The following is a 26,733-nucleotide window of genomic DNA, read 5'->3' on the forward strand; positions in this document are numbered from 1 at the left end:
GGCTATTCACCCCCTACTGGGCGGGGAGATCTGTCATATCACTTCTGAAAACATGGATTTAACCACTGGAGTTTTATGCTGCCTTTATGTGCTTTTTGGAGCTTCAAATCTCTGGCCACCATTCACTTGCATTGTGTGGACCTACAGAGCTGAGATATTCTTCTAAAAATTTTAATTTCTGTTCTGCAGAAGAAAGTCATACACATCTGGGATGACATGAGGGGTGAGTGAATGATTCATGACATCATCTCCCTTCTTGGAGATAAGGTCAATTGTTTTTTATGTTGTTTGTTGGTGTTTGGAACACAGTATTACATAATAATTTTATTTAAACGTACATGTAAACAGATTCAAATGTATTCATGAGCTATTTGCTATGGGGAAAATATCACTCTTTTAAACAATAGGTTTTAAAAAAATGTCATACTTCTCCCTCTAGGTTTTATTTTTATAATTCATAAACAGTGACGTGGTGTTTCTGCTATATTGTCAGGTGGTTGTAAAATTCAAATTCTACCAGAGCTTCCAATATCCTTAGAAATGTCACTTCAGCCTTGATCCAACATGTCCATTGTGTAAAAAAAAAAAAAAATTTTTTTTCTTTTTTTATGTTCATGGCTATGCTGTATATCTGGTAATGGATATGGGAAAATAGGTTAGAGAATTACAAACAAACTTGTGCATGCTTAGCTATTTATTTATACTACAGTCATTTAGCTGTAACAACAGTTTGATCTCATTTCTCAATCAGAGGTTATGAAAATGGAGCTTAACTATAATGTTAGTGTGCTCTACATTGACTGTCAGTTAAGCTACTTGATTCTCAAACAATGCCAGACAGGGGATTAAAACTAAAACAGAGGTTGATGGCTTTAGTGGTTTAGCAAGACCACTATAAAAATGTTGAAAGTCTTTGAAGGCTTTAATCATTTTAAACAAAATACAGTCATTTGCCTTCGCAGACTCGTGTTCTTCTTCTACTTCTTCTTTAAAACAAATTCGAGGGCTGATAATCAAATTTAAAATACATGAAACATGAATACAGTCGATATGAAATCAGCCTTGAGTGGCTGCAGTACCTCAATGTACCAGAAGGTGGAAGCAAAAGCACACACAAAACAAAGCATGATAATGGCGGCAGATTGGATAGTTAACATGCAATTTTGAAATACAGTCAGTGTGATGCGAGTAATTCCTTTATAAATGATGATGTTCCATTGTTAAGACTTGGTGCTACTGTTTTTACATTATGTTAAGTGTTGTTAATTATGTTATGAATTGGCCAGCGCCTTTTGGATATTGGTTTTATTTACTCCCAATAAGTTTCTTCATGTGCTTTGGCATCAAGTTTAACTTTGCCCTAGAAAACAGATTCTTAGTTTGTAATTCAAAGTTAGGGAGATGGGATCTCCTCCAAAGATATCTCTCTTTCACAGCCAAGGAAAGCATGAGACAGTCAACAGAGAGTAATTTCAAATATTGGTGTCCTGAGATAACAATTAAAGGCAAATACAACAAAAACCAGCTTCTCCCTCTCCCTTTCACCACTTTAGTCTTTAGTCGATGGCCCAACTTTTGTTTTCCCAAGTCACTTCCAAGAAAAAGAGAAAGTTCTGATGTTTTCCACATGAATACACACACAATAGTGTGACAGTAGTTGTTTTACACCACACGCCACTGCATGACACTCATGTCCTTCCCTCCGGTAGAGATTAAGTGACTGTCATCAAATAAAAAGTTAACATTGGTGACATGGCTGCTGTGTCCACCGTAGACATGACTTGGGGCCTAAAGAGAAACATGAGAATATAAGATTTTACCATTACTTTGTGCTAAAACAGATCATATCTGTCCAATGTCTCCGATATCTGAAAGATTTAGTGCTGTCTTACTCGAGACTGAGAGCAAGGGAATGAGAAAAGGTGAACTTTTCCAAAGTCGTCTCCAGTGACGAGCAGTCTCTTTGCATTAGAAGTGCACACAGCATTGATGTCAGTTCCATCTGAGCCATCTGGCCACAGCCCTGAAGAGTAAAACAAACAGAACGCACATCCCATTTTTCTCATGTGAGTCGTGACTAGACACTTACATTGAAACAGAATTGAGCCGTTATGATACAAGGACAAACATTAGAACTATGCAGCTTTATTTTCCCTTAGCTACAGCATATTTACAATGACTACAAATATTTTTTTTTTAATTAGGAATAAGCTAATAAATTAGGAATAAGGACTAGGAATAAGTTAATAAATTAATAATTTTCCCATACTGCTATCCATAAAGTAAAAGATGAGCCTTACCAAAAACTTGGAAGCCCAGAGTACAGGTGAAAGTGGCCCATTCTATGTCACGGGCAGTCTCCACACTCACTACTTGCTTGCAAACAGAGGGGATCCCTGAACAAAAAACAATTCAATTGTTAACAGACTTCTTTCTTATTGTCAAAAAAGTTCTAAGTCAACTGATAGTTTATAACTAAAAAATGCATTATTTATTAGTAATACAGAGTATGTACAACCACTAGTGATGTCTTTAAGTCTCTGAAACAGAGAAAAAGTTTACATGCACCCTCACAATGCAATTATAATGCGATTGAGGCGATACAGCAAATACATACTGTGATTATGGTATTTCGATTTTGCTAATGTTTCACTCTGCTATATATATATATATATATATATATACGACCATTTTTTAAACTGAAGCTGTCTTACAGTATATATACAGTATATATACGGTAAGACAGCTTCAGTTTAAAAAATGGTCGTTTCTTCAACTTCAGGCACTTTCATGTCCCAGGTGTTCATTGTTACTGAAACTAACAGATTTTAACTTTTTTCTTTTTGTTATATGAAGGTCACATTAACCATTTGTATTCATTTTTAGTACTTTCAAATGCATTTCTGTATAGATTTGACCAGATTCAGACTCAATTTTTAATACTATGAAAATCCATTATAAAAATTATTACATGTTTAAAACTATGATCATCTAAACAAAGAGTGAAATAAACATAAACCATTTCAATATTTATTGTGTGAAAAACATGTCTATATACATATTTTTTTATTAATACAACTGTCCTGCGGTTGTGACATCATTTCTACTACACCAAACAATTTGTCCCTAACAAAGTTTTTTCAAAAGTTAGTGTACTTATTGCCTAAATAGACAAACGTACCAGTGAAAAGCATGCTTGAGATTAAATATGAGAAAAGCTTTTTTTGAGGAAAACATAAAATCTAGTTACATATTATTGTGAGCAGAATAATTTTATTGGGCGATTAAGCTTAATTTCCAAATTAATTGCCAAATTATGCACACAAAAAAATATGAAAATATTATTGAATATTATTTAATAATACTGTTTGTACAGTATTTTAGAAACATAAAAAGTTAGCTAGGAAATTATCCTTATTAAAACGAGACAAAGGAGTTTACCTGTTCTCTGTGTGCATACGTGGTTGGATGTTGTTAGTAGACAAGTAAAAAAAAAAAAAATCTTTACTTTCTAGAAGTCCACAGTGTCTAAAGTGCCCAAAGTTTAAAAAACACCCATATATTGTTTTTACCTCTTTAGATACTTACAGTAAAGGATCTCATAGTCCCCTGAGTTGGATACCAAGTACTGAGAATCCACAGACCAGTCCAGATGTGTGATGAAACTAGAATGACCCTGTGAGGCACAGAAACAGACAATGGTGTGTGTGTGTGTGTGTGTGCATACTGGATGTGTATGTGAAAAGAAAAAACTCTTAATGATTATCATGTGGTAGAAACAGATGGTCTATGACAGTTGAATGATGAAATAATTTATAATGTATATTAAGTCTACAAACCGCTTCCACAAATACTCATGCTTACTGAGCACTTTCCAACTCTGCTGTATTTTTTGCCATATTCAGCCACAGCATAAATGTAGATGTAGTTGTCATGTGACCCAATTGCAAGGAAACTGCCATCTGGAAAGAGCAACAGAAGGTTTCCAACTTAATCAAGTGCAGACTTTAATCTGTTAAATTTTTGGCTGACATTTCAGTATATCCCCAGCAAGCAATGGCGTGGCTTTTGGGAGAAATCTAACCTGGAGAAAAGCGCATAACCGACAGCTGTTCGTTCCCATCTGTGTGCATAGTAACTAGATCCTTTGATTCAGTATCAAGCACAAGCCACCTGTGTAGATTGATAATGAGGGAAAGGACAGTATTAACCATACTGTTCTGAAACACCTGAAACAATGAAAGGTTAGGCTGTTAGGAGAGATTTTTATTCAGTGTCACAATCAGGATATATCTAAAAATAAAATCAAAGAGGGGGCCTGGATTGCTCAGTGGTAAAAGACGCTGGCTACCACCCCTGGAGTTTGCTAGTTCGTAAGTTAGAATCCAGGGCGTGCTGAGTGACTCCAGCCAGGTTTCCTAAGCAACCAAATTGGCCCGGTTGCTAGGGAGGGTAGAGTCACATGGGGTAACCTCCTCGTGGTCGCTATAATGTGGTTCGTTCTCGGTGGGGTGCGTGGTGAGTTGTGCGTGGATGTCGCGGTGGATGGCGTGAAGCCTCCACACGCGCTATGTCTCTGTGGCAACGCGCTCAACAAGCCACGTGATAAGATGCGCGGGATGGCGGTCTCAGACGCGAAGGCAGCTGAGATTCGTCCTCCGCCACCTGGATTGAGGCAAATCACTACGTGACCACGAGGACTTAAAAGCGCGTTGGGAATTGGGCATTCCAAATTGGGTGAAAAAAAAAAAATCAAAGACATCTGAATGCCAGTGCAATAGTGTTCCTGTGTGGAATTAGCATTGTAATAACTGTTTGGGTCTTCCGTTCAACACTCTATTAAACTCTTGTTCAGAATTTAAATGATGTGTCAGGGGTCCCGTTGATGAAAAGAAATGGCTCCTCTCACCTGCCTGTCTGTGTTCCTATAGCAACCGTTGCCCCAGAAGGATGGAATCCAGCCGATTGAGCGGCATCCTGTCCGCAAGGGAAACACACAGATAGATGCCCAATCAAACATCCTGTCAACCCAAATGTGGTTACAACACAGCCTAAGGAACACCATTGAACTTGACACTGCTGTCATTTAATTATAGCTGCAGTAGTGACAAGGGTTCTGGTATCGAGAAAGAGCTGTGAGAGCCGTCATGCCCATGGTGAGATGACACTGCTGTAGCGTAAGTCAACCCAACACAGGCACGTTGCTCACCTCCAATGTTTTGGTCCAGATGGGCTGATGGGAGCCAGGGTCCCATAGGCAGACATGCTTGTCATGGCCGCAGGTGAGGAACTGCTGCTTCATTGGATGTACAGTCAGACCCCATAACTCATCTGTGTGGCCCTGACGAACAAACAGTTAGTTGTTAACAGAGGTGAACATAAAAAAAACAACAACAAAAAAACCATTTTGTTTTCCAGTACAAATATCTAAACACCTTTGAAACAAATTACTTGAGAGGATAAAAGTTGGTGTAAGACTTGTTTTCATAGAATATGTATTTTTCTTACCCTATTGGCAATTGTATTTTAAGCATAAATCTCACAAATGTTCTCTGAAACATAGTTCTAATATCTTATGCAATTTTTCTTCCCAAGTAAATTTATCTTAAAGACATTTAGACATTTTTACTGGAAATCCAGACAAAATACTCATTAAGAAAAAGATTTTGTATTTGCATTAATTAAATTCATTAATTTTGTTTTAGTTTAAATAATTTTTTTTTTTTAAAAAGTGTGAAACAAATTTAAAATCCCATCTATTCTGTACTCTAACCACAAATTCAGTTATCCTTTCAAACTAAAATATGTCTAATTATGTTTAAGCTTGGAAGACAAATGAAAATGTATGATATGATATAAACAGATAAACTGATTCTTTCCTTTAAGAAACATTCCTCTTTTCCTTTTTTTTTTTTTTTTTTTTTTGTGTGTGTGCGTGTGTGTGTGTGTCTTAGATTCAGTTTTGGCTTGATTTCATATCCTTACAGATCGTTTCTTTAGTTTTTACCTATTATTTATGTATACAGTTTTTATAACATAACAATAGCATAATTAACGTGTTTAGACATTATACAGAAAGTTATACATTATCTTAAAAAATATATAAATTGAAAGGAAAAAAATGCAATGTAGCAAATATGTTTCGAGATAAAGTCAATAAAAATAAGAATAAAATGTGCAAAAGAAAAATGACAATTACAATTTAAATGCATAAGTGGTTAGTGTGGCATGTGGTTTATGGGCACAGTTTTCAAAGGAGGTTTAAAAGGTTCATGACAGGTCCAAGAAGCTCCCATATCTCCAAGAAGGCTTCAGTTTTATTTTTTTAAATCGTACATTAGATGCTCCAATTGTAGTGTATCATTTATAATTTGTTTAAATGCTGGGGGATGTTCTTTTTTCCAACTGATCCAAATACACCTTTTAAATTTACAGTAAATAAGACATCTACCTGGGTCTTGTATTTGCAGTGTTTTACTTACCTGTGTAATAGGTACGAAATCCCCGTCCAGACTACCTTGCAGGACATAGTTTTTAGTAGTCCCAATAAGAACCGTCTCACCCTTTCCTTCAGCAACAGTTCGAATGGGGCCATATAACTCAGGCACCTGAAAGCACGATAACAAAATTGGGAGGATTTTGGATTGAATTGATTTTGGTTACCTGCTGGAACATTACTATTCAAGCATAAAAATGGCAGCAGCTCGTAGATTGAATTAAAATTATACCTATATAGATGTCTTACCTCTACTGTTTGAATCTTTTGATAATTTTCATCCCAGGAAATGAGTTTACGGTCCTTCCCACCAGAGACCAGAGTCCCATTTCTCAACATGCAAAGCGCAAAGACGCTCAACTCATGGGCTCCTTGAATGGCCATGCTAATACGATTAGAGCCTGTGAATTATGATACAGAAAAAAACATAATACAAACAGCCTGTTGTAAAACGAAACCAGTTTGAAACACATCAGTATGGAACACAACAACCAAAGGTGTCTCCAACTTATCGGAATAGATTCTTATTGATTCTTGTCAGGAAATTTAGATCAATCTGCCTTTTGCTATCAGTAAATAAACAATACTTTGTTAGCAGCAGTTTCATCCTTTGTTGACACACAGTTTCATCCTTTGTTGCTTTCGACATTCACCATTACATTTCATAAAGAAGATATTTTACACAGCTCAAAGTATGTCGTTTTCACAAAATATCCCAATAAAACACCCAATGAATAAAGCTTTTATTCTTTTACCTTTGCCCCACACAAGTATATTTCCACTTGAGTCTCCAGTGATGGCGTCGCCATTTTCTGAAAAAGTCACACACAATACAAACTTGGGCTTCTCTTGTTTCTGCAAGAAACATAAATATGACTTTATTTTAAGCAGAAATGCAACAAACAGAGAGAGAGAGAGAGACAAAATAGATTATATCTTCAGTATGTATTATAATCTAAAATAGCACAACTACAGCAAACAATGTAACAATAACTGTAAAATACATTGCATATATTCTAGAGCTACAGTATATGATACAATATGATATGGTACAATGATACTGCACATGCGTAATACAAATGTCTAAATGTTGCATCAAACCAAATGATCTAAATGGGACCATTGATAAAATGGGCTTGTGGGAGATTACCTCAAATAGACCCTGTTTCTTCACAAGAGACCCTTTCTCTAATGACCAGAAGTAAAGGTGCGACTTCCCACATGTTACAATTATATTAGCATCTGTCGGGTGGAAATCAGCAGCGAAAACAGACTCATTGGAGCACTGTACGGGCAGAAAAAGAGAAAGTTTGAAGATATGCATAAAACTGTTTAATACCAGTTAAAGGTGCACTCAGTAATTCTAATCCAATACACTTTTTGTCAAATTCTGCAAATATCTCTTCACAGTCTACTAGCAGTCCATTCTGTGGTGGGCTTAAAATAAATCTAGTATTTGTACACAGCCCTGGCTCTGTAAATGGGATAAAATAGTGTTGTGTGGATCAGACCCATCCACACAACACTAATCCAGCCAATCAGCAACAAGGGGTGGTTCTTCCACGTGCTCAGGATAGAGGGTGGGGGCAGAGCGAGAGGGAAATTCATTAGAAGAGCGATGGCAAATCTGGCTGATGCGAATTTTCTAAACTCCAAGGAGGACAAATGGCTGAGAAACAGACCAAGAGAAAAAGGTCAGAAGAATATAAACTAAAAAAGAAGGATTAGGTCGAGGGCTAGGAGCCGCGTCAACATCGGCGAGGCTTTTCAGCGTGCATGAATTTGGGGGGCAGAGCTTCCAAAGGAGCACTGAAGGGAGGGGTGTGTTTGTTTTGGCAGTTGAGTTCGAATATCAACAGTGTTTCTCAGGAATCGCTGAGTGCACCTTTATTACATTTATTTGTGCATGCATCTTGTAGAGCACACTAAAATGTTATTTACATTGAACAATGTTTATTCAATATCACACATTGTTACGACCCAAGTTTGGGACCAACATAAGAAGCCGTCAAAAGTTAAAAACAAGAAAAAGGTGGTAAAGAAACAACAGTAAATAAACACATGATAAACCAAACAAGGACAGAGGCCTGTACAATGAAGCCGGTTTCAGTGGCTAGCCAGGTAAGTTTTAGTTTAGTTTGCCTCAACCCCAGGTTTTAGGTACCATGAAAGTTGGTCAGCTTTTAGTGGTGTTCATCGCCACAGCAACTTACGCCACACAGATAACCTGCTCCAAGCAGGTTTTTTTCTGGATTACAGATTGCTAACAGATGCTGAACCAATCAGCTGCGAGTAAAATGACATCTCTGACGCAATCAAGTCACTCCCCCATGTCTCTTAAAGCACACTATACAAATAAAATCTTAGAAATTCACAAAATCGACTCTTCATGATAAATTATTTATTTGAGAATCTAAATGTAGATTTTCTGCAGATAGAGTGTTGTATTTTATTTTAAATGTAATTGCTTTTCATTTACCCTCTTTACCCATGGCAAAAAATATCTTTGAAAATATAAACCTAAGATATTAGTCTATCTATAAAACATCCAGTAGAATAAAGTGGAAAGAAAGTTAAGGCATCACCTCCTTTTTTTAAATATTAAATGAGATAGGACATCATACCTCCTATTTTAACTAATTTTGTTAAAAAAACAAGAATCTGAAGGAATCAATCTATCTAAATTAATTTATAATATTTTTAAGCAAATCCCATTTATGTTCAAATTCCAGACTTTTATTGTTAATTTTAAATGTTACTTTCTCCATTTGGTATATTTCCCGAAATCATTTCTCTTTGAGATTGAGTGGGTTCTGGTTTAAGCCAATTTTTTGTAATCTGTTTAAAAGCTGCTTTTCTGATTACCCTAAATCTATTTTGTTCAGATTTATTTCTTAAGGACAATGGCATTTTAACCAAAATAAGGTTTTCTGGATGTATTTCTATTGAGCAGTTAAATATTAAATTAACCTGTCTAATCACTTAATTCCAATAAGTTGTCAATTTAGAGCACTCATAAAGAATTTGACTGTAATGAGCCTTTTTTTCTCCACAATTTCTCCAACAATCCCCTTTTACCAAACTATTGTATTTACTCTGAATAACAGGTGTTATAAAAAAAAATCTCATTTGTATCTTCCAGGCATATTCCCTCCAAACACTGGATTGAGTAGTATGGAATGTATTATATGATATTTCTTCCCAGTCTTGCTGACTCATTTTTATTTTTTAATTCATCCTCCCACCTATATATAATTTTATTCAGAGTGTCCTGTATATCTCTTTCAAGTGCACTCTTTAAAATTACTAACATTTTTATTGGATTAGTTGTATTGTATGTATCAGTTATATAATTTATTTATTTATTTTACTTTAACTTCTTACCTTTAAATTATTAAAAAATTGTGAATTTGGAAGCGCATAATGTTTTGCTAGGTTTGAAAAGGTATCCATTCCTTTATCAGTGAACAGTTATGATATCTTTTCGACCTCTATCTGCCCAAAATTTAAATGTATTATCTAACCTATTTGGCATGAAATCAGGATCTTTAGCAATTGCTTGTAAATGAACTATATCTTTCTTATTTTTTTACTATTTTTCTTTTTTCTAACCAAATTCTAAAAGTACTATTAATACAAATATTAAAAATTGATTTAAAATAGTTGCTTTGTTTGGGTAGGAACAGGGATATACTAATAGGTCCCCCATTTGATACATTTCCTTCTTCCTCCATTTCACTTTAGATTCTTTGTTCATCCAATTCAGTATAGGTTAAATTTGTGCAGCTTTATAATAATTGATGAAATTTAGGAGTCCTAAAAAAAAAAAGAAAGAAAAAAAAAAAAGGAAAATAAACTTAAGGAGAATTTTCATCTTTATAGTCTCTATTCATTTTGTAATCAATAGTAGCCTATATTTATTTATAATAGTTTTGAAATATATATAAAGTTTTCAATTCAAATAAATATAAAAGCTTTTATATTTTAAATAAATTTAAGCTTTTAAAATTAATAAGCCACTGTGTTCTTGTTGTGAGCCTATATGAATTCACTTACGCATTGATATACCAGCTGTTTTATTTTTATCACATTAAGAATTTGTTTGCAGCAGTCCTCTTGAGCTCTCGTAGCGGCCGCTATTTCTTCTTGTTGTGTAAATGTCTTTAATTGCTTCATAATTTTACTGTTATCCTTACATAAGTTAGCTATTTTAATCTGTTTTAACTAAACAAAAGACAAACTCACCATCCTTTTAACACAAAGAAAAGACATCAAAACAACAGCAAACAAACACTAAACAAAGGAGTCTGTGTCCTGGGGCAGCGGCCACCATGAAGTGCAGCCAGCACCTCTTAAATAAGCAGGACTCCAGTGGCCTATGTCATGTGAACGCACACGTGAACTAATCATAATCTTGGGATCAATGAGTTGATAGAGAAAGTTGGTAACGAGCGTCTTGATACCATTTAACCCCAATGAAGCCTGAATGGATTTGGTGAGTTTTGTCAAACTAAAACCAATCCTGGAATCCAGAATTTGTTCAGCTTGTTTTGTGATACATGGCACTGGTGTAGCAGGTTAGAGTCTCTGCTCACATCTTATTGGCCGCCTCACATAGGAAAAAAACAGAAGCCAAAGAGCAGGGGCTCGTAACACACATACATTTAGTGTATGCATTTGGTAGAAGCTTTTATCGAAAGCGATTTACAGTGCAATCATTGTATACACTGTAACAGTTTGTGTTCTCTGGGTATTGAACCCTTGAACTTGAACACCACTGAAATTGAACACCATGCTATGCCATTTGAGAGACAGGAAACCACATTACACATCAAAGCTTAGAAGATTCTCTTACTTTGACTTCAGCAAGTCTTTCCTCCTTCTGCCAGTCCCAAACAGAGAGGATGTGGTCATTGGAGTCATCCACAACAGACAACCAGCTACCACCATTCTAATAAAGAAAAGATGACATCTGTTAATGCAGAGACTTTTGACAAGAGAACAGGTGTATTTAAACTGGCCAGAAAACAAAAAAGAACAGATGCGTGTTCCTGAAATACCATCCAGTACTTTCTATTTCAGCATAAAGAAAGGTTTGTTTGATGAACTATAGGCTGTACTTTGTTTGCTAACATAATAGAGAGGGACTGTCTCTTACCGACTTGGAGAAGGAGAGGCACACCAGGGCTCTGTCAAAGAAACCGTTTCCAAGGACGTGCAACGTGTTCAAACTCACAGAGTCCCATACACGTACATGAGGGGCCAGCTGCTGCCAAACAGAGACAGATTTACTAAGCATTTGCCATCAGTCTTACACACACCAATTAAACATCTTTTTAAAGACAGTGGATTTGAGATATTGTTCATCCACATTTATTATGACTCACTTGCAGCTCAAAAAAGAATTGGGAAATATGCAAAGCCAAAAGTTTGAGTCCACTTGTGAAAATAATTATATTTTGCATTTTTTGTGTGTGCAATTTTAGATTTAGTTTTACCCCATTACAAATTATACTATCAGCATAAAAATTTTAATGAAAATTTAAATAAATAAATAAAATAATTTCAGAATTAGTATTTCTTAGTATTTCGTAGCTGCATGCACTCAAGCTGGCATGAACTAAACTCCAAAATGTATGTTAAACCAGATGATCCATAATATCATAGCATGATTTGAGAATATCCAAAGTGCATCTTGTATGCTTCCATGGAAACAAGAAAATCTGACATTTTGTGCAGAAGGACATATCATGGTCAATGTCACAAATTTGCTTATTTGATTAGTGACCTACAGAAATAGTTCAGAATCTTAAAGGGATAGCTCACCCAAATATGAAAATGTTTTCATCATTTACTCACCCTCATGTCATCCCAGATATGTATGACTTTCTTTCTTCAGCAGAACACAAAAGAAGATTTTTAGAAAAACATCTCAGCTCTGTAACTCCATACAATGCAAGTGAATGGTGATTAGACCTTTATAGCTCCAAAAATCAATTAAAGGCAGCATAAAAGTAATCCAAAAATCTCAAGTGGTTAAATCCATATCTTCAGAAGTGATATATAATAGGTGTGGGTGAGAAACAGAACAATATGTAAGTCATTTTATACTCTAAATCTCCACTTTAACTTTCACTTTCAGATGTGAAAGTGAAACTGAACAGGTCTCACATGTGACTTTCAGATTTAAAAGTGAAAGTGGAGATTTAGAGTAAAAAAAGGACTTACATTTGTATCTATTTCTCACCTTTCTCCTTAAGATTTTAAGTCTTGTTTTGAAAGAAATCTAACCAAATCTAGTAAGATAAATGCTTTAAACAAGAATAAACATTTTGCCAATAGGGTAAGAAAAATAAACTTAATTAAATGGGAAAACAAGATTATTTTTCTTACCCCATTGGCAGATTTTTTTTCTTGTTCAAGTCTAAAGTTCACTTAATTTTGTCAGATTTCTCTTAAAACAAGACATATTATACCACGGGTCTGTTGAAAGCTTGATTCTGATTGGTTCACGGACATTCTAAGGTGTGCAATTATTTTTCAAGGAAACGCACGGCTATAAAATAGTTTCAGGTCTTGACCGCATAATGGTTCCATATCACTTCAAAGAGTCCTACAGGCTACCACAACAAAATAACCAGTTAAAACAAAGTCATTGGTTAAAGTAAATCAGTTAAGAATGTCAAAACAATGTCTAAAATATCCTACATTTATTTCAATTTCGGTAAAAAAGAGCCCTTGCGCTCCCTCGTCTCCCCCGCACTTACACTCGCTCACACACATACATACGCACTCGCATGCAAACACACACATATGCTCACACACACACACACACACACACATACGCTCACACACACACATACGCTCGCACACACACATACGCTCACACACACACATACGCTCACACACACACACATACGCTCATACACACACGCACACACAACCTTTTTACTCCTATGTCGAAAAGCAGCGCATCCTCCGTTGCTAGTTCTAACGTGACGTTTTCGAATTAGCAACGAAGGCATGAGCTGTTTTAAAGTAAGATGCTGAATCTGTGGCGGAAGAAAGTAGTTCCTCTCGTAAGAGCGTTTTAGGGACGAAAAGCAGAAAATGTCTTGAGATAAAATCCTGAACGATGTCTTAAGGTGTGGTAACCATGGTATAAGTGGAATAATTGACTCCGGCCTGTTGAATTGTTTAAAAATAATGCACACCCGAGGTGGTAATGCGGTCACGATGCGCAGATGCATGCACACCGTGACCGCATTACCACCTCGGGTGTGCATTATTTTTAAACAATTCAATGGGCCGGAGTCAACTATTCCTTACATATCTTATGCCATTTTGCTTGACAAGTAAATAAATCACATTTTAAGAATGTTTAGATAATTTTACAGGAAAACAAGATAAAAATATTTGTCTTGAAAATATTTTTTGTACTGTACAAAGGTCTGATCACCATTCATTTGCATTGTGAGGACCTACAGAGCTGAAATATTCTTCTATTTGTGTTTGTGTTCAGCAGAAGAAAGAAAGTCATACACATCTGGGATGGCATGAGGGTGAGTAAATGATGAGAGAATTTTCATTTTTGGGTGAACTAACCCTTTAAATAGTTCTAATTCATTCTACATCATAATACTTCATTATTTTATTATTATTTTTTTTTCCATAATGACAGATTATCAATATGGATTTTTGAATGGCACTCTATTTTTGCAATAAGCTATGGAATTAATGTACAATGTATAATTGATACCAGAAAAATATCTGTGCTGAATAGCAGTATCTTACTTTTCCATCTGAGGATGTGCCTGCCACTTGTCCTGTTGCTATGGTGATTTTATCAGGATGGACAGCTAGGCTTTATGGAAAGAAAAAAAAAAAAAGAGGTGAAAGAAGTGGGCAGCTCGGACTGTTGAAGCAGGCGATGACACAGCAGTGAGAGGACATCACACATTTATGATGACTCTGTGAGTCCACTGCCAAAACAACACAATGACTGTGAGTGGTGTGAGAATCAGGACCGAACATCAATACAAATAACAGATAACTACATTTTAATCACAAGTTATTGGTTTCTGTTTCTGTTTTCTTGCTTAAAGGCGTTTGACTTATTTATGAGCAGCTCTGATCTCCAATATATTACTACAAAAATGTCTAAATGTGTGGCTTTACATGGTTGCAGGATAATTTGTAATTCTCAAGCATCAAAGGTTCAGATTATTTAAAGGATAAGAGTGCACATTCTGCACAACTAACATCAACAAACGGAATTGGGAAGATAATTATTGTTTTCAAACAGGTTTCTTAAAAGCTCTCCTGTCTTCCATGGGTTAGTTAAACAGATAGTCCCGCCCAAAAACTCATGCCATTGGTTGAGCCAATGTCGCTGTGTTGGGCTGGTTGGAATGCTGGAACAAACCGAGCAATGTTTTCATAGAGCCACAGTGTTCCATATTTTCAGGGAAATCAGCTTCTCAGTGGTTTACTTATAGTTGTCTCTGCATATTAAGCTGGGATAGGAAAAAGTATTTTAACATAAAACAACACACATCTTTAAACTTTGCTACATAGAGCACACTTATCCATCAATGCTGTGCTCATTGTTGAAGCTTGATGTGTTTTTGTCTTGTCTATCAACTTGGGTTAATTACCTGTTCTGTGCTATCACCAATAGCCAGAAGGAAAACGTTTACTTTGTCGTATTAGCAGTGGAAGAACACAGAACGGGGAGGATTGATTTTTGAGTAGCAGAATATTTGTGAATGCTGCGTGATTGGATTTCTACTGTTCTATAATGACTAAATGGATGATGATTTCACATGGAAACACATATAAATCAGTCTTACCACTTGATATCATCAGTATGTCCAGTGTAGTGTCTCTGTAGTTGCTCATCTACATTATACAGCACAACCACAGAGGCGATGAAGTAAACCGTTTCCCCCGTCGGGAGCAAGTAGAGGTTGGATCGACAGTCACGGCCCCGATAACCATAGCTTGGTCATAGTCAAGAGCAATCACTACTCTGTAGTTGAGCAGATCAGTTATGAAACAGCTATTTTATTTTCATTTTTCTGGCAAGCTGACACTTGCTTAGGTATAATAGATGTTCAGTTCTCTCTAACACAGCCATTTGCACACTGCAAAAATAACTAAACATCCTTAAAAAAAGAAGAAAAAAATATATTTTAAATTGAAGCAAGATATTAAGAGTGTAAAGAATATATTTATCTTAAATTGTGTTTATTTTTCTAACTCAATTGGCACATTTGTTTTCTTATTATTTTTAGTATAAATATTTCAAGCATAAATAAATGTAATAAGGTTTATGCTTAAAACCTATGACTTGCTATAAATCATATCCATCATTTCGCTTATGGCATTTCTGCCAAATCCTTTTCTGTGCAATTATAAATCTACAGTTTATTCAATCTCACAGCAATAAGAGTTCAATACAAGGATCAATCTAACACAGACATCAGCAATACAAAAGGATACACCCAATCTAGCTTCAGTTTTTTAGGAGGCAAGTCAGCCTTTGCTTCCAGGCTGTAGGTGTCCACCAGGTCTTTGGACATGTACATTGTGATGGGTCGTCCCTTCAAATACATTTTTACATACCCTTCATCTAGAAAAAGCAACATAGATTTTTAGAGCAAGAAAATGTATTGGCCACTAAAGGATTGCAGTATCAACTGTGTGGTTAATGTTAGGAGATTCTGATAAAATTTTAATGTTAAAGACATTAAAATATATTTTATGAGGAGATTAAATGTTAATCCCAGTTGACACAAATGGATTTTGTCCCCAAAGAGGGAATAGAAGGAATTGCAAGATAATGTTTAAAAGAATATACAGGTATATAAACTGGTGGCCAAATGTTTGGAATAATGTACAGATTTTGCTGTTTTGGAAGGAAATTGGTACTTTAATTCACCAAAGTGGTATTCATCTGATCACAAAGTATAGTCAGGACATTACTGATGTAAAAAACAGCACCATCACTATTTGAAAAAAGTCATTTTTGATCAAATCTAGACAGGCCCCATTTCCAGCAGCCATCACTCAAACATCTTATCCTTGAGAAATCATGCTAAATTGCTAATTTGATACTAGAAAATCACTTGCCATTATATCAAACACAGCTGAAAGCTATTTGGTTTGTTAAGGTCAGTATTAGGTAAAAAATATCAAAAAAGAAACAGCTTTCTCTAGAAACTCATCAGTCAATCATTGTTTTGAGGAATGAAGGCTATACAATGCTTGAAATTGCCAACAAAACTGAAGATTTCATACAAAGGTGTACACTACAGTCTTCAAAGACAAAGGACAACTGGCTCTGACAAGGATAGAAAGAGATGTGGAAGGCCAGATGTACAACTAAACAAGAGGATAAGTACATCAGAGTCTCTAGTTTGAGAAATAGACCCCTCACATGTCCTCAGCTGACAGCTTCATTGAATTCTACCTGCTCAACACCAGTTTCATGTACAACAGTAAAGAGAAGACTCAGGGGTGCAGGCCTTATGGGAAGAATTGCAAAGAAAAAAATAGATAACTGGAAAAGTGTGTTATGGATCTTAACCACATTAAGCATTTGTGGGATCAGCTAGACTGTAAGGTGCGTGAAAAGTGTCTGATAAGACAGCCACATCTATGGCAAGTGCTACAGGAAGTGTGGGGTGAAATGTCACCTGAGTATCTGGACAGACTGACAGCTAGAATATCAAGGTTCTGCAAAGCTGTCATTGCTGCACATGGAGGATTTTTTGATGAGAACTCTTTGAAGTAGTTTAAGAAGTTCTGAACATTTTTTTCAAATTGTAATAGTAATTTTTCACGTTATTAATGTCCTGACTATACATTGTGATTAGCTGAATGCCACTTTGGTGAATAAAAGTACCAATTTCTTTCCATAAGAGCAAAATCTGTAAATTATTCCAAACTTTTATGTATGTGTGTGTGCGGGTGTGTGTGCGTGTGTGTGTGCGTGTGAAGTTCTGAAAAGAATGTCAGAATGAAATAGTTCAGAGAGGTGTAAAGGAAAAGTATTTTTTAATGTACTTTATTGTGTATTTGAGATACAATCAGTTTAAATGTAGGGACAGACAATACAAAATCAAATGCAGAAGCAAATGAATGCAACTAATTTCCTAGCTTGACAGATTAGTAATACAAACAAAATAAAATCACACACAGCAGGCCTGCATGAAAGAACAAATAACAGACAATACACAGTCAATCAAAATGCAGACTTGACACAAACAAAACAAACCCAAAAAAGACAAAAATGTGAACATGCAGTCAAACAAAACATAAAGCTAAACCAAATCCCAACACATTAGAGAGAGAATCAAAACAAAGAGAACAAAACATAAGAAAAGAGCAAAGATCCTTAAAAATATCTGGCTACATCTAATATTTGAACTACAGCTGTGCTGATCAGTAACAGATTTGAAAATACTGGCTGGGGGATTTGATTGGACTCCTGTAACTGGGCGTGTCTAAGGGGGAGTGGACTGACTGACTAGTACACTTCCTCAGAGGAAGGGTAACTGGTGGGATCTTTCTGCCTCCAGATCGAGACACTCTGTCAGACAGAATCTTGGCCTCTGAAGGGGCGTTCATGGACTGCGAGGGCACGGTTGACGAGGATTTGGGGGGCTCAGTGGATCCAGTCCTTTTTGATGGTCGGTGCAGGTAGATCTGCACAGTTACTAGGTGAAGTGGTAAAATTGGAGAGGGCCAGTGCGGGAGAGGGTGAAGAGGTGGGATAAAGTATAATGGAATCATGGTCAGACATGGTCGAACATCTTTAGATATACCTCCACAACACAAGGCTTCCACAAGACCACACTATCAGATCACAAACCAGTGGGAAGGTAAGGCTCTGGGGAATCTAATTGTTATCCTAGGAAAATACTTGATTTGATTTAATTTATTCTGGAGAAGCATTTTTCCAACCACAAAATTTCAAACAGTTTTTTTTTTTTTTTTTTTTTTGTGGTAGTTTTATGTGCAAGCTTGTGAACTGTGATTGTTTGATGACTGTTTTTGAGGATTTTGGGAATATAAAATTAAAAAAAAAATCATATTCTTAATTTGTATCCCAATAAAAATACCGTAACATCTTTAAAACAAAACTCAAAAATATTTCAGTCTATTTTTAAGATGTACAGGTTTTAACTGTATACAAAATTAAGGTAAAAATGAACTGCACAAAAAAACATATTTTAGACTATTTTTAAGATTTACACATTTCAATTTCATAACAAAATTCCATAAAATATAATTGTGTAGTAAAAAAAATAAAATAAAAAAATAAAAAAAATTTTTTTACATTTAATTTAATTTAATATTAATATAAAATAATATATTCAATTTTATGGAATTTTGTTATGAAGAGTAAAAAAATAATGTGAGTAATTATTAACAATGTACATATTATGAATTAAGCATAATATATTTCATTAAACTTAAATAGTTTTACTTACATTTATGCTTTATTTATAATAATGTAGATTATTTAAAGATGACTCAATTCAGTTTGATGGAAATCTGTCTTAAAATGAAATTGCATAAATCTTAAAAGAACACTGAAATATTTTTGGAGTGAAGACAAAATCATGTTCGGAGAATACTGTATATCTTGAATTAAGTTCAGTTTTCTTACCCAATTGGCAAATTGTTCTTTTTAAGTATAAATCTAACAAATGTATACTTAAAAAGATGTACGGCAATAGCATAAGAAATAAACTTAATTCAAGATATACTCTCTAAAATCAAGCCTTTTTTTTAACACAATGTTGCTTCTCAGGTACCGTAAATGCATCTTGTTTTAAAGTTTAGATTATTGGAAAACAAAAATACTGAGCAAGAAAATATTGGCATAGTGAATCATTCACTGTCGGTTGCATCAACATTGAAGAGAGAAAACAGTTTTAGGAAAATAATTTCCACTTACTGGGACACACTGCACACAAAACAGTGTGACAATTAACTTCAGAATTATGATAAACACCAAATTCCAGTTTCCACAGAGAAACCAGAAGAGCTGGTTGAGATAAAATGCAGGATGATAAACATTCTTTAAGGGACTGAAAGAACAAATATGTGTGCTCGGAGCAAAAAGCGGCAATACACTAATGGAATCAAAGCCTTTCAGTGTGCTGCTGTGTGACTGCAGAAAAATGTTGTGTTCCCATGGTGCTTGTGAAAAACAAATGCCATTAAGAGCAGTGAGCAAAACATCCAAGAGCTGTCAGATCAGTGTCTCTCAAGAGTTAACAGCTTGTGTTTCAGCATCACTGCAAATCACTGCAATCAACCGCAGGTTGGCATCACTCACAGGGTGTTAAAGAGAGTGCACATTAGTTTTTTGTGAAGGGTGGCATTTCTGGAGGAAGGGAGGGAACTTCTATTAAACACACATTTGTCAAATCAACCCAGACCCTTATGCAAGTCAGCTCTGTGGGTTCTGATTTTGTCACATGCTTAAAGCTAGAGCTCACTAAGTCAGATGTCACTGTCTCATTTGGAGGTATAGCAACTGTATAATCGATTTTACTACGTATATAAATCTTAAAGCAGAGGCACCCACAGCCTAATGTAAAAGAGTAAGATATCTGAAAAAAAGTACAGAAGGTAATGTATTTATAGTCTCTTGCAGTTAAGTTATTAGTCAAGGATAAATAATCAATTAATGTTAACAATGAATGCTACCTGATTCTCTGTTCTACATTACTTCACATTTACATTGCATATGTCAGCAAAGTTTTACTGGCTTACAATCTCTAATTATTTTATCAATTATAATGACTTTTTTTCTGGCTTAAGAATCAATTTACATCCACAGAGCTGCTCACAAAAGGAACAGTTGACGAACAGTGCCTACCTTTGCAGTGTGTCACACGTCGCATCCCTTTGTGAATGTATAGAGACAGAGACAGTCACATAAGATTGCAGAAGGTCCATGAACAAGATCCCTGTTCATCATATCCCATGTCACCATGTCTGGGTAATTACTCTACAACTCCCTCTGGGAAACTCGGTTCTTTCACCCAGTGCTCTATTTAACAATCTCCACTGGTGTTTGGTTAATTTGATGCTTGGTGTATTTAACATCTGGACTAGCCATCTTAATGGGATTTTGGCAAGGTTAATTACTGCAACTGGCCTACATAACAGGAATATGCCATATTGGCTACAGGCAGAGCGGCTCATTGTATTCTGCCTAATATAGCTGTGCACACTGTACATTCTGGTTTTTGCACTGACACTGAATTAAATTTGTTCTGACATTCAGAGAACTGTTGCAGAATTCCAATGAATTGTTTGAAAAAAATGAAGCCTGCAGCGGTTCTCACCAGAACAATGTTTTAATAAACACTAACTATAAATGCCTGTTGGGACTTCAGGAAAAAGTTTTGTACTTTGACTTTAAAAAGATTCTGTATTCTGTGCAGCATTATGTCAATGACTCTCTCAATGCAATTCCTGCTCATTGTACTTACACTTTAATTGTTTTCTCTTTGATTTCATTTACCTTGTGCTGCTTCTAAATTACAGCTTAATATCTGGTTCCTGTATCATTCAAAACATTGCCCCTACAACTACAATTATAATTCTGAATTTACAACCCCAATTCCGAAAAAGTTGAGAGAGTATGGAAAAGGCTAATAAAAACAAAAAGGAGTGATTTGTAAATTCAATTTACCCTGTGCTATATTGAAAACACACCAACAACACATTCTTTGATGTATACTTTGATGTTGTGAATTAATATATTTTTTTTTAATCATTACAACATGCACCAAAAAAAGTTGAGAAAGGGGCGATTTAGAACAAATAACAATCTGACAAGTTGAAATAACAAGGTGATGTGAAACAGGAGATGTTAAACAGATGAGGCACTCATGTTATATTATATAAGGAGCCCCCCAAAAAGCCTAGACCTTCAAGAGCAAAGATGGGTTGAGACTCACCAATTTGCCAACAGATGCATCAGCAAATAATCCTTGCTTTCAGAACAATGTTCCCCAAAGACAAATTGGAAGGATTTTGGGCATTTCAGCCTCTACAGTGCAAACTAAAGATAAAAGATACAAGGAATCCTGTCAAATCTCGGTGTGTAAAGTGCAAGGTCAAAAAAACAATTCTGAGTGTGCGTGAAACCGACATGCAGCTGTAATGAATATCATGACTTGGGCTCAAGAATACTGCGGTAAACCTTTGTCAGTCAACACTATTCACAGCTGCATCCACAGATGCAAGTTAAAGGAATGTTCCGTGTTCAGTACAAGTTAAGCTCAGTCGACAGCATTTGTGGCAAAATATTGATTACCACAAAAATTTAATTCGACTCATCCCTCCTTTACTTTTTATCTCCCCTTTTCTCCCCAATTTGGAATGCCCACTTCCCAATGAGCTCTAAGTCCTTGTGGTGGCATAGTGACTCGCCTCAGTCCGGGGCAGCGGAGGACGAAACTCAGTTGCCTCCGCGTCTGAGACTGTCAATTCGCACATTTACATTTACATTTATGCATTTGGCAGACGCTTTTATCCAAAGCGACTTACAGTGCCCTGATTACAGGGACAATTCCCCTGGAGCAACCTGGAGTTAAGTGCCTTGCTCAAGGACATCTTATCACGAGGCCCATGTGACTCTACCCTCCCTAGCAACAGGGCCAATTTGGTTGCTTAGGAGACCTGGCTGGAGTCACTCAGCACGCCCTGGATTTGAGCTCGCGACTCCAGGGGTGGTAGTCAGCGTCAATACTCGCTGAGCTACCAAGGCCCCCCCGCATCCCTCCTTTTGGGATGGGGGCCAATTTTTGAACGTTAAAATATTCACTGTTTCAAAAGTATAGCCACAAAACATAAACAATATGCATGGAAACATGAAATCGCTAACTAACCTTTTCTGTGTTAAGTTATAGCCAATTTTACAACTTCGTTACCATGACGTTGTAATGTCAACAAACCCTAAACAACTGTAAAAATGACAATTTAAACAACTTTACAGCTCAAATAATACATGAGTTTTAACAGAAGAATTAATGCAAGTGCTTTTATAAAATCATAAGCTTCACATTTCTGTTTAAACCCTTCAAAAAGTGGTCCCATTCACTTCCATTGTAAGTGCCTCATTGTAACCTCGATTTTTATTTATTTTTTAAAGAAAAGGATGGATGAGTTTAAATAAATTTTTTTGGTGATCAACATTATGCCACAAATGCTATCGATTGAGCTTAACTTGTATTGAACCCGGAATATTCCTTTAAGGCCTTACTATGCAAAGCAGAAGCCATACATCAACGCTGTCCAGAAGGGCCGCCAACTTATCTGTGCTCGGTCTCATCTGAGATGGAAGTTAGAACTGTGCAATCGTGTTTTGTGGTCCTAAAAGTCCATATTTCAAATAGTTTTTTATTTTCCAGAAAAAACAGCATCATATTGTCTGGGCAAAAGAGGAGAAGGGCCATCCAAACTGTTATCAGCATCATGTCAAAAAGCCAGTGTATATCATGGTATGGGGGTGTGTCAGTGCCCATGCATGGGTAACTTTTACATCTATAAGGGCACCATTAATGCAGATACATATTTTGGAGCAAAATATGCTTCTATCCAGACAGCATCTCTTCCAGGGATGTCCCTGCATTTTCCAGCAGGACATCGTCAAACAACATACTGCCCAGATTACAAGTGCATGGGTGTGTAAGCAGAGAGTGCGGGTGCTAGATTGGCCTGCCAGTAGTCCTGACCTGTCTCCAATTGAGAATGCGTGGCGCATTATGAAGCACAAAATACGGCAAGAAGGCCCCGTACAATTGCGCAGTGGAAGACCTGCATAATGGATGAACGGGGGAAAATTCCACTTGCTAAACTTAAACTTCTGTTTTTCGTAACCAAATGCTTAATAAGTATTATTAGAAGAAATGGTGATGTTTCACAGTGATAAACACTTGACTGTCCCAACTTTTTTTAAATGACTGTATATTAAAAAACCCTAAAAACAATTAAATTCAGAACATAAAATAATGTATTGTTGTAGCGCTTTCATTATAGCACAGGGTGAATCTAATTTACAAATCACTCCTTTTTATTTTTATTAGCATTTTCCATACTGTCCCAACTTCTTCGAATTGGGGGTGTAATAACAAAAAGAAGTGAAAATTGATTAAATGAATATAAACAGCAAAAATAAAGGAAACCACAAGAATGTTGAAAGTGAAAGATGATAATGGATTAAATTGTTATTGGATGTTGAGATGAACTGATACAATAAGACACTGAACAAAACAACCAGTACTATTGACAGTGACCTTCCATGAGCCATAACTGGAGAGCACACAGGAAGCAAATCTTGAATTAATGTTTTCTTGGTCTTATTTCCCATGATTATTGGAGCAAGCTGATTCACTCATTTTACAGTAGCATCTGTCCACTGTCTAACTTTTCTGCATTAATCCTGAACAAAATTAAGTGCTGGGTGATCAGTAATTTATTTTGAGGACATACAGTATTCTTGGCTACGGAAATTCACCAAGTGAGGCCTGAAATTCAGTTTCTTGCTCCTTTTATTACTTGTTCAAACTCAGTCAAAAAGAACAACAAGAGTACAAATTTAAAGATACCAATATTCTGTTTGTGACTAGTCCAGTCATGGTTCAGAGATATATATTCTATTACATGGGAACAGGGCACCTGACTCTTACCTGCACTGAACACAGGCTCCCTCTGTTTGCTGCAGGGGGTTGAGAAAGGAAGGTAGTCATCTAAAAGTCATATGTGACATGCATGTATTTGTATTTTGTTTTTGATTTAATGCTAATGATTAGTTGCTCTTTATCTGTAGCCCATTTCTATCCTATTGGGCAAGCAAATATTTTTCACATATATTTATATTTGCATTGATTATATCATTAACATACCTCTCTGAGGCTCTCTTGCCACTGGAGCTGCTTCCTGTGGAACCGGTGCGTGTGCGATTACTTTTGGAATCTGTGCCACTATCTTTTCTGTTGTTGGGCCCGACATGCTCTGATGAACTTGTTCTCTTCACAGTGCTGAAGTAGAGAGGAGGATAGAAAGTAAGATACTACTATTACTTTGGATATTATCTAAAAAATAAATAAATAAATAAATAAATAAACAACAACACTTGATAATACTGAAATATTGCTAAAATATTGGGAGAATATCATGAAACTTGTGAAGAACATCATCATATTTTACCCCAAAATCAAAAGAAAGAAATAATCATTTTTATGACAATTATGCACATTTTTTCCCCAAATTCTCATGAATAAAATAAAATAAAATAAATATATACAGGCATATTTAAATTTTAAAGTGTATACACCATGGTAATATTCATTGTAATGCCTTTAATTTATGCTGAATTAAATTTAAAAATTCATTGTAGTAGAGTATTTTTATTATAACACAGTAAAAAAATAAAATAAAAAAATCTGATACTGATTAGATAATCTAATAATCTAATAAAAAGCACCACTGACAATAATGGGAATCACAAATATAAATCCTAAATACAAATATAAAAATCCTAATACAAAAATGTAACAAAAATATCACACAAGAAAAAAAAGAAAAAAGAAAGAAAAATAACAGAAAAAAGTAAAACGCCCGGACACATTATGGTAATGACAATTTATGGGGAAATAGCCCAAAATATAATTTCTTACTTTTTTCTTTTAATTTTGGGGTGAAATGTGACCTGGGCATGTTTAGGTGAGATTCACCCATTTACACTATAACACTTCCATTCTCAAATACTAAAAAACTACTAAAAGACTGTTAAACAGAAATTAGTGCACTGAATGCCAAACATTTGTAGACTTGTGACAGTTTACAATATTACCCATTTTTAAATTTAAATCATGTTTAATGAAGGCTAATTTCCATATAATACCCTGCTCCTCAAACAGGAAGCATAAATGCAAACATTTACATAGAGAAAAGGAAATGGCAATGTAGAGATAATACTGGTGACCACCCTGCTGCTGACCAGCCAATTATAACAGACACACAGCCCTGCCTTCCCCAAAGAGACACAGACAACACATTCAAGATAAACAACCATTATATCTGCTAAAATAAATGTTTTTTTTTTTTTATCAGCGACTTGTTCATGCCCTGATTTGCTGTGGCTTTGTGAGTTAGAAAGGGGTGAATTCAGACTGGGTGCCCTTTAAAACTACTCAACAAAAGAAAAGGCCCATCAGCAGTCTACTAGCTGCCAGGCTCAAGACTAATCCAGACCGCAGGGCTAAAGTTCATTTGGCCCAGCCTTTGGCAGATTGTGTTATCCTGTGTGAAACAGGCTACAGGAGCATCATACATTGTGAGCCTCTTTGTCAATAATGGCACTTCAAGCATACAAGCAAGCGGGTATAGAGTTAGTCTATAAACTGCACAGGGCTCTCGAAGCTTTACAGGGTGAAATAAAAGGGTGCCAGTAGAGAATCTAAAAAAAAAAATCACATCCAAGTCAAAGAATGCCCAGTTTCACAGGAATCAAAAGCAAAGCTTATCTCTCAGTACAATGATCCTTCCTGAGGAATCACAAAATACCCTTCATAAAATATGATATATGCAGGGGTTATCAAACTGGGGTCTGAGAACCCCCAGGGGCCAGCAAGGGGAATTTTGTTTTTTTTAGAAATGTATATAAAAATATATAGAAATGTTAACAATTACTAAAATGTGACATTCAAAGACTGGTCGGCTTTATCTTGCTCACTAGGGGTGTAAAGCAATTAGTTAGTTATTCTATAATTAGTATTTTATTCTCTTCAAGTTTTACATCAACCATTACTCTAATAGTGGCTATAAAAAATATACAGTCCATAAAATACAAAGTAAAGGTTTTCCAGATATTTCTTTACCATTTATTTTGGCTTTAGTACAATGACAATAAAAATTACACAGTATTAATGAGTCTTTATGCATGGAGCTGCCTTTATATTTTTTGAAGGGGATCCCTTGCTAAAGGATCATCACATTTGGGGGTCCTTGGCATCAAAAACTTTGAAAACCCCTAGTCTAACAATCAGCTGTTTGTCAAGGTTTTAGGCTGCCCTTAAATAATGGCTGGAGAACAGTTTTTCATCAACCCTTAAAGCAATGATTCTTGGACACAATGAAACTGGCTATTTTAATATTGGTAGTCCACGACAATTGTGGGAAGAATATAGATCCTTTTAGTT

General features: G+C 35.7%; 1 protein-coding gene across 8 annotated transcripts in view; it reads right to left on the bottom strand.

Annotated features, from left to right (window-relative positions):
* Positions 1-676: 676 nt before the first annotated feature.
* LOC127410877 (echinoderm microtubule-associated protein-like 1) overlaps positions 677-26,733 on the bottom strand; it is an 84,672-nt gene continuing 58,615 nt past the window's right edge. For 5 of the 8 annotated variants that reach the window (XM_051646097.1, XM_051646094.1, XM_051646100.1 and 2 more), the window contains 20 exons: positions 24,436-24,570; positions 24,220-24,248; positions 20,397-20,423; positions 16,001-16,130; positions 15,349-15,498; positions 14,291-14,360; positions 11,655-11,765; positions 11,352-11,447; positions 7,647-7,781; positions 7,252-7,351; positions 6,746-6,897; positions 6,483-6,608; positions 5,210-5,341; positions 4,910-4,977; positions 4,085-4,173; positions 3,865-3,962; positions 3,589-3,676; positions 2,301-2,396; positions 1,893-2,023; positions 677-1,788 (listed from right to left, as the gene is read on the bottom strand). In XM_051646097.1, coding sequence (XP_051502057.1) covers positions 1,663-1,788; positions 1,893-2,023; positions 2,301-2,396; positions 3,589-3,676; positions 3,865-3,962; positions 4,085-4,173; positions 4,910-4,977; positions 5,210-5,341; positions 6,483-6,608; positions 6,746-6,897; positions 7,252-7,351; positions 7,647-7,781; positions 11,352-11,447; positions 11,655-11,765; positions 14,291-14,360; positions 15,349-15,498; positions 16,001-16,130; positions 20,397-20,423; positions 24,220-24,248; positions 24,436-24,570 — 2,089 coding nt within the window. In that variant the 3' untranslated portion in view covers positions 677-1,662. The remainder of the gene's footprint in view (positions 1,789-1,892; positions 2,024-2,300; positions 2,397-3,588; positions 3,677-3,864; positions 3,963-4,084; positions 4,174-4,909; positions 4,978-5,209; positions 5,342-6,482; positions 6,609-6,745; positions 6,898-7,251; positions 7,352-7,646; positions 7,782-11,351; positions 11,448-11,654; positions 11,766-14,290; positions 14,361-15,348; positions 15,499-16,000; positions 16,131-20,396; positions 20,424-24,219; positions 24,249-24,435; positions 24,571-26,733) is intronic. The other 3 variants (XM_051646101.1, XM_051646096.1, XM_051646095.1) reach the window with 2 other exon arrangements.

This window comes from Myxocyprinus asiaticus, chromosome 20 (assembly GCF_019703515.2).
Source record: "Myxocyprinus asiaticus isolate MX2 ecotype Aquarium Trade chromosome 20, UBuf_Myxa_2, whole genome shotgun sequence".
Taxonomy (NCBI): Eukaryota; Metazoa; Chordata; class Actinopteri; order Cypriniformes; family Catostomidae; genus Myxocyprinus; species Myxocyprinus asiaticus.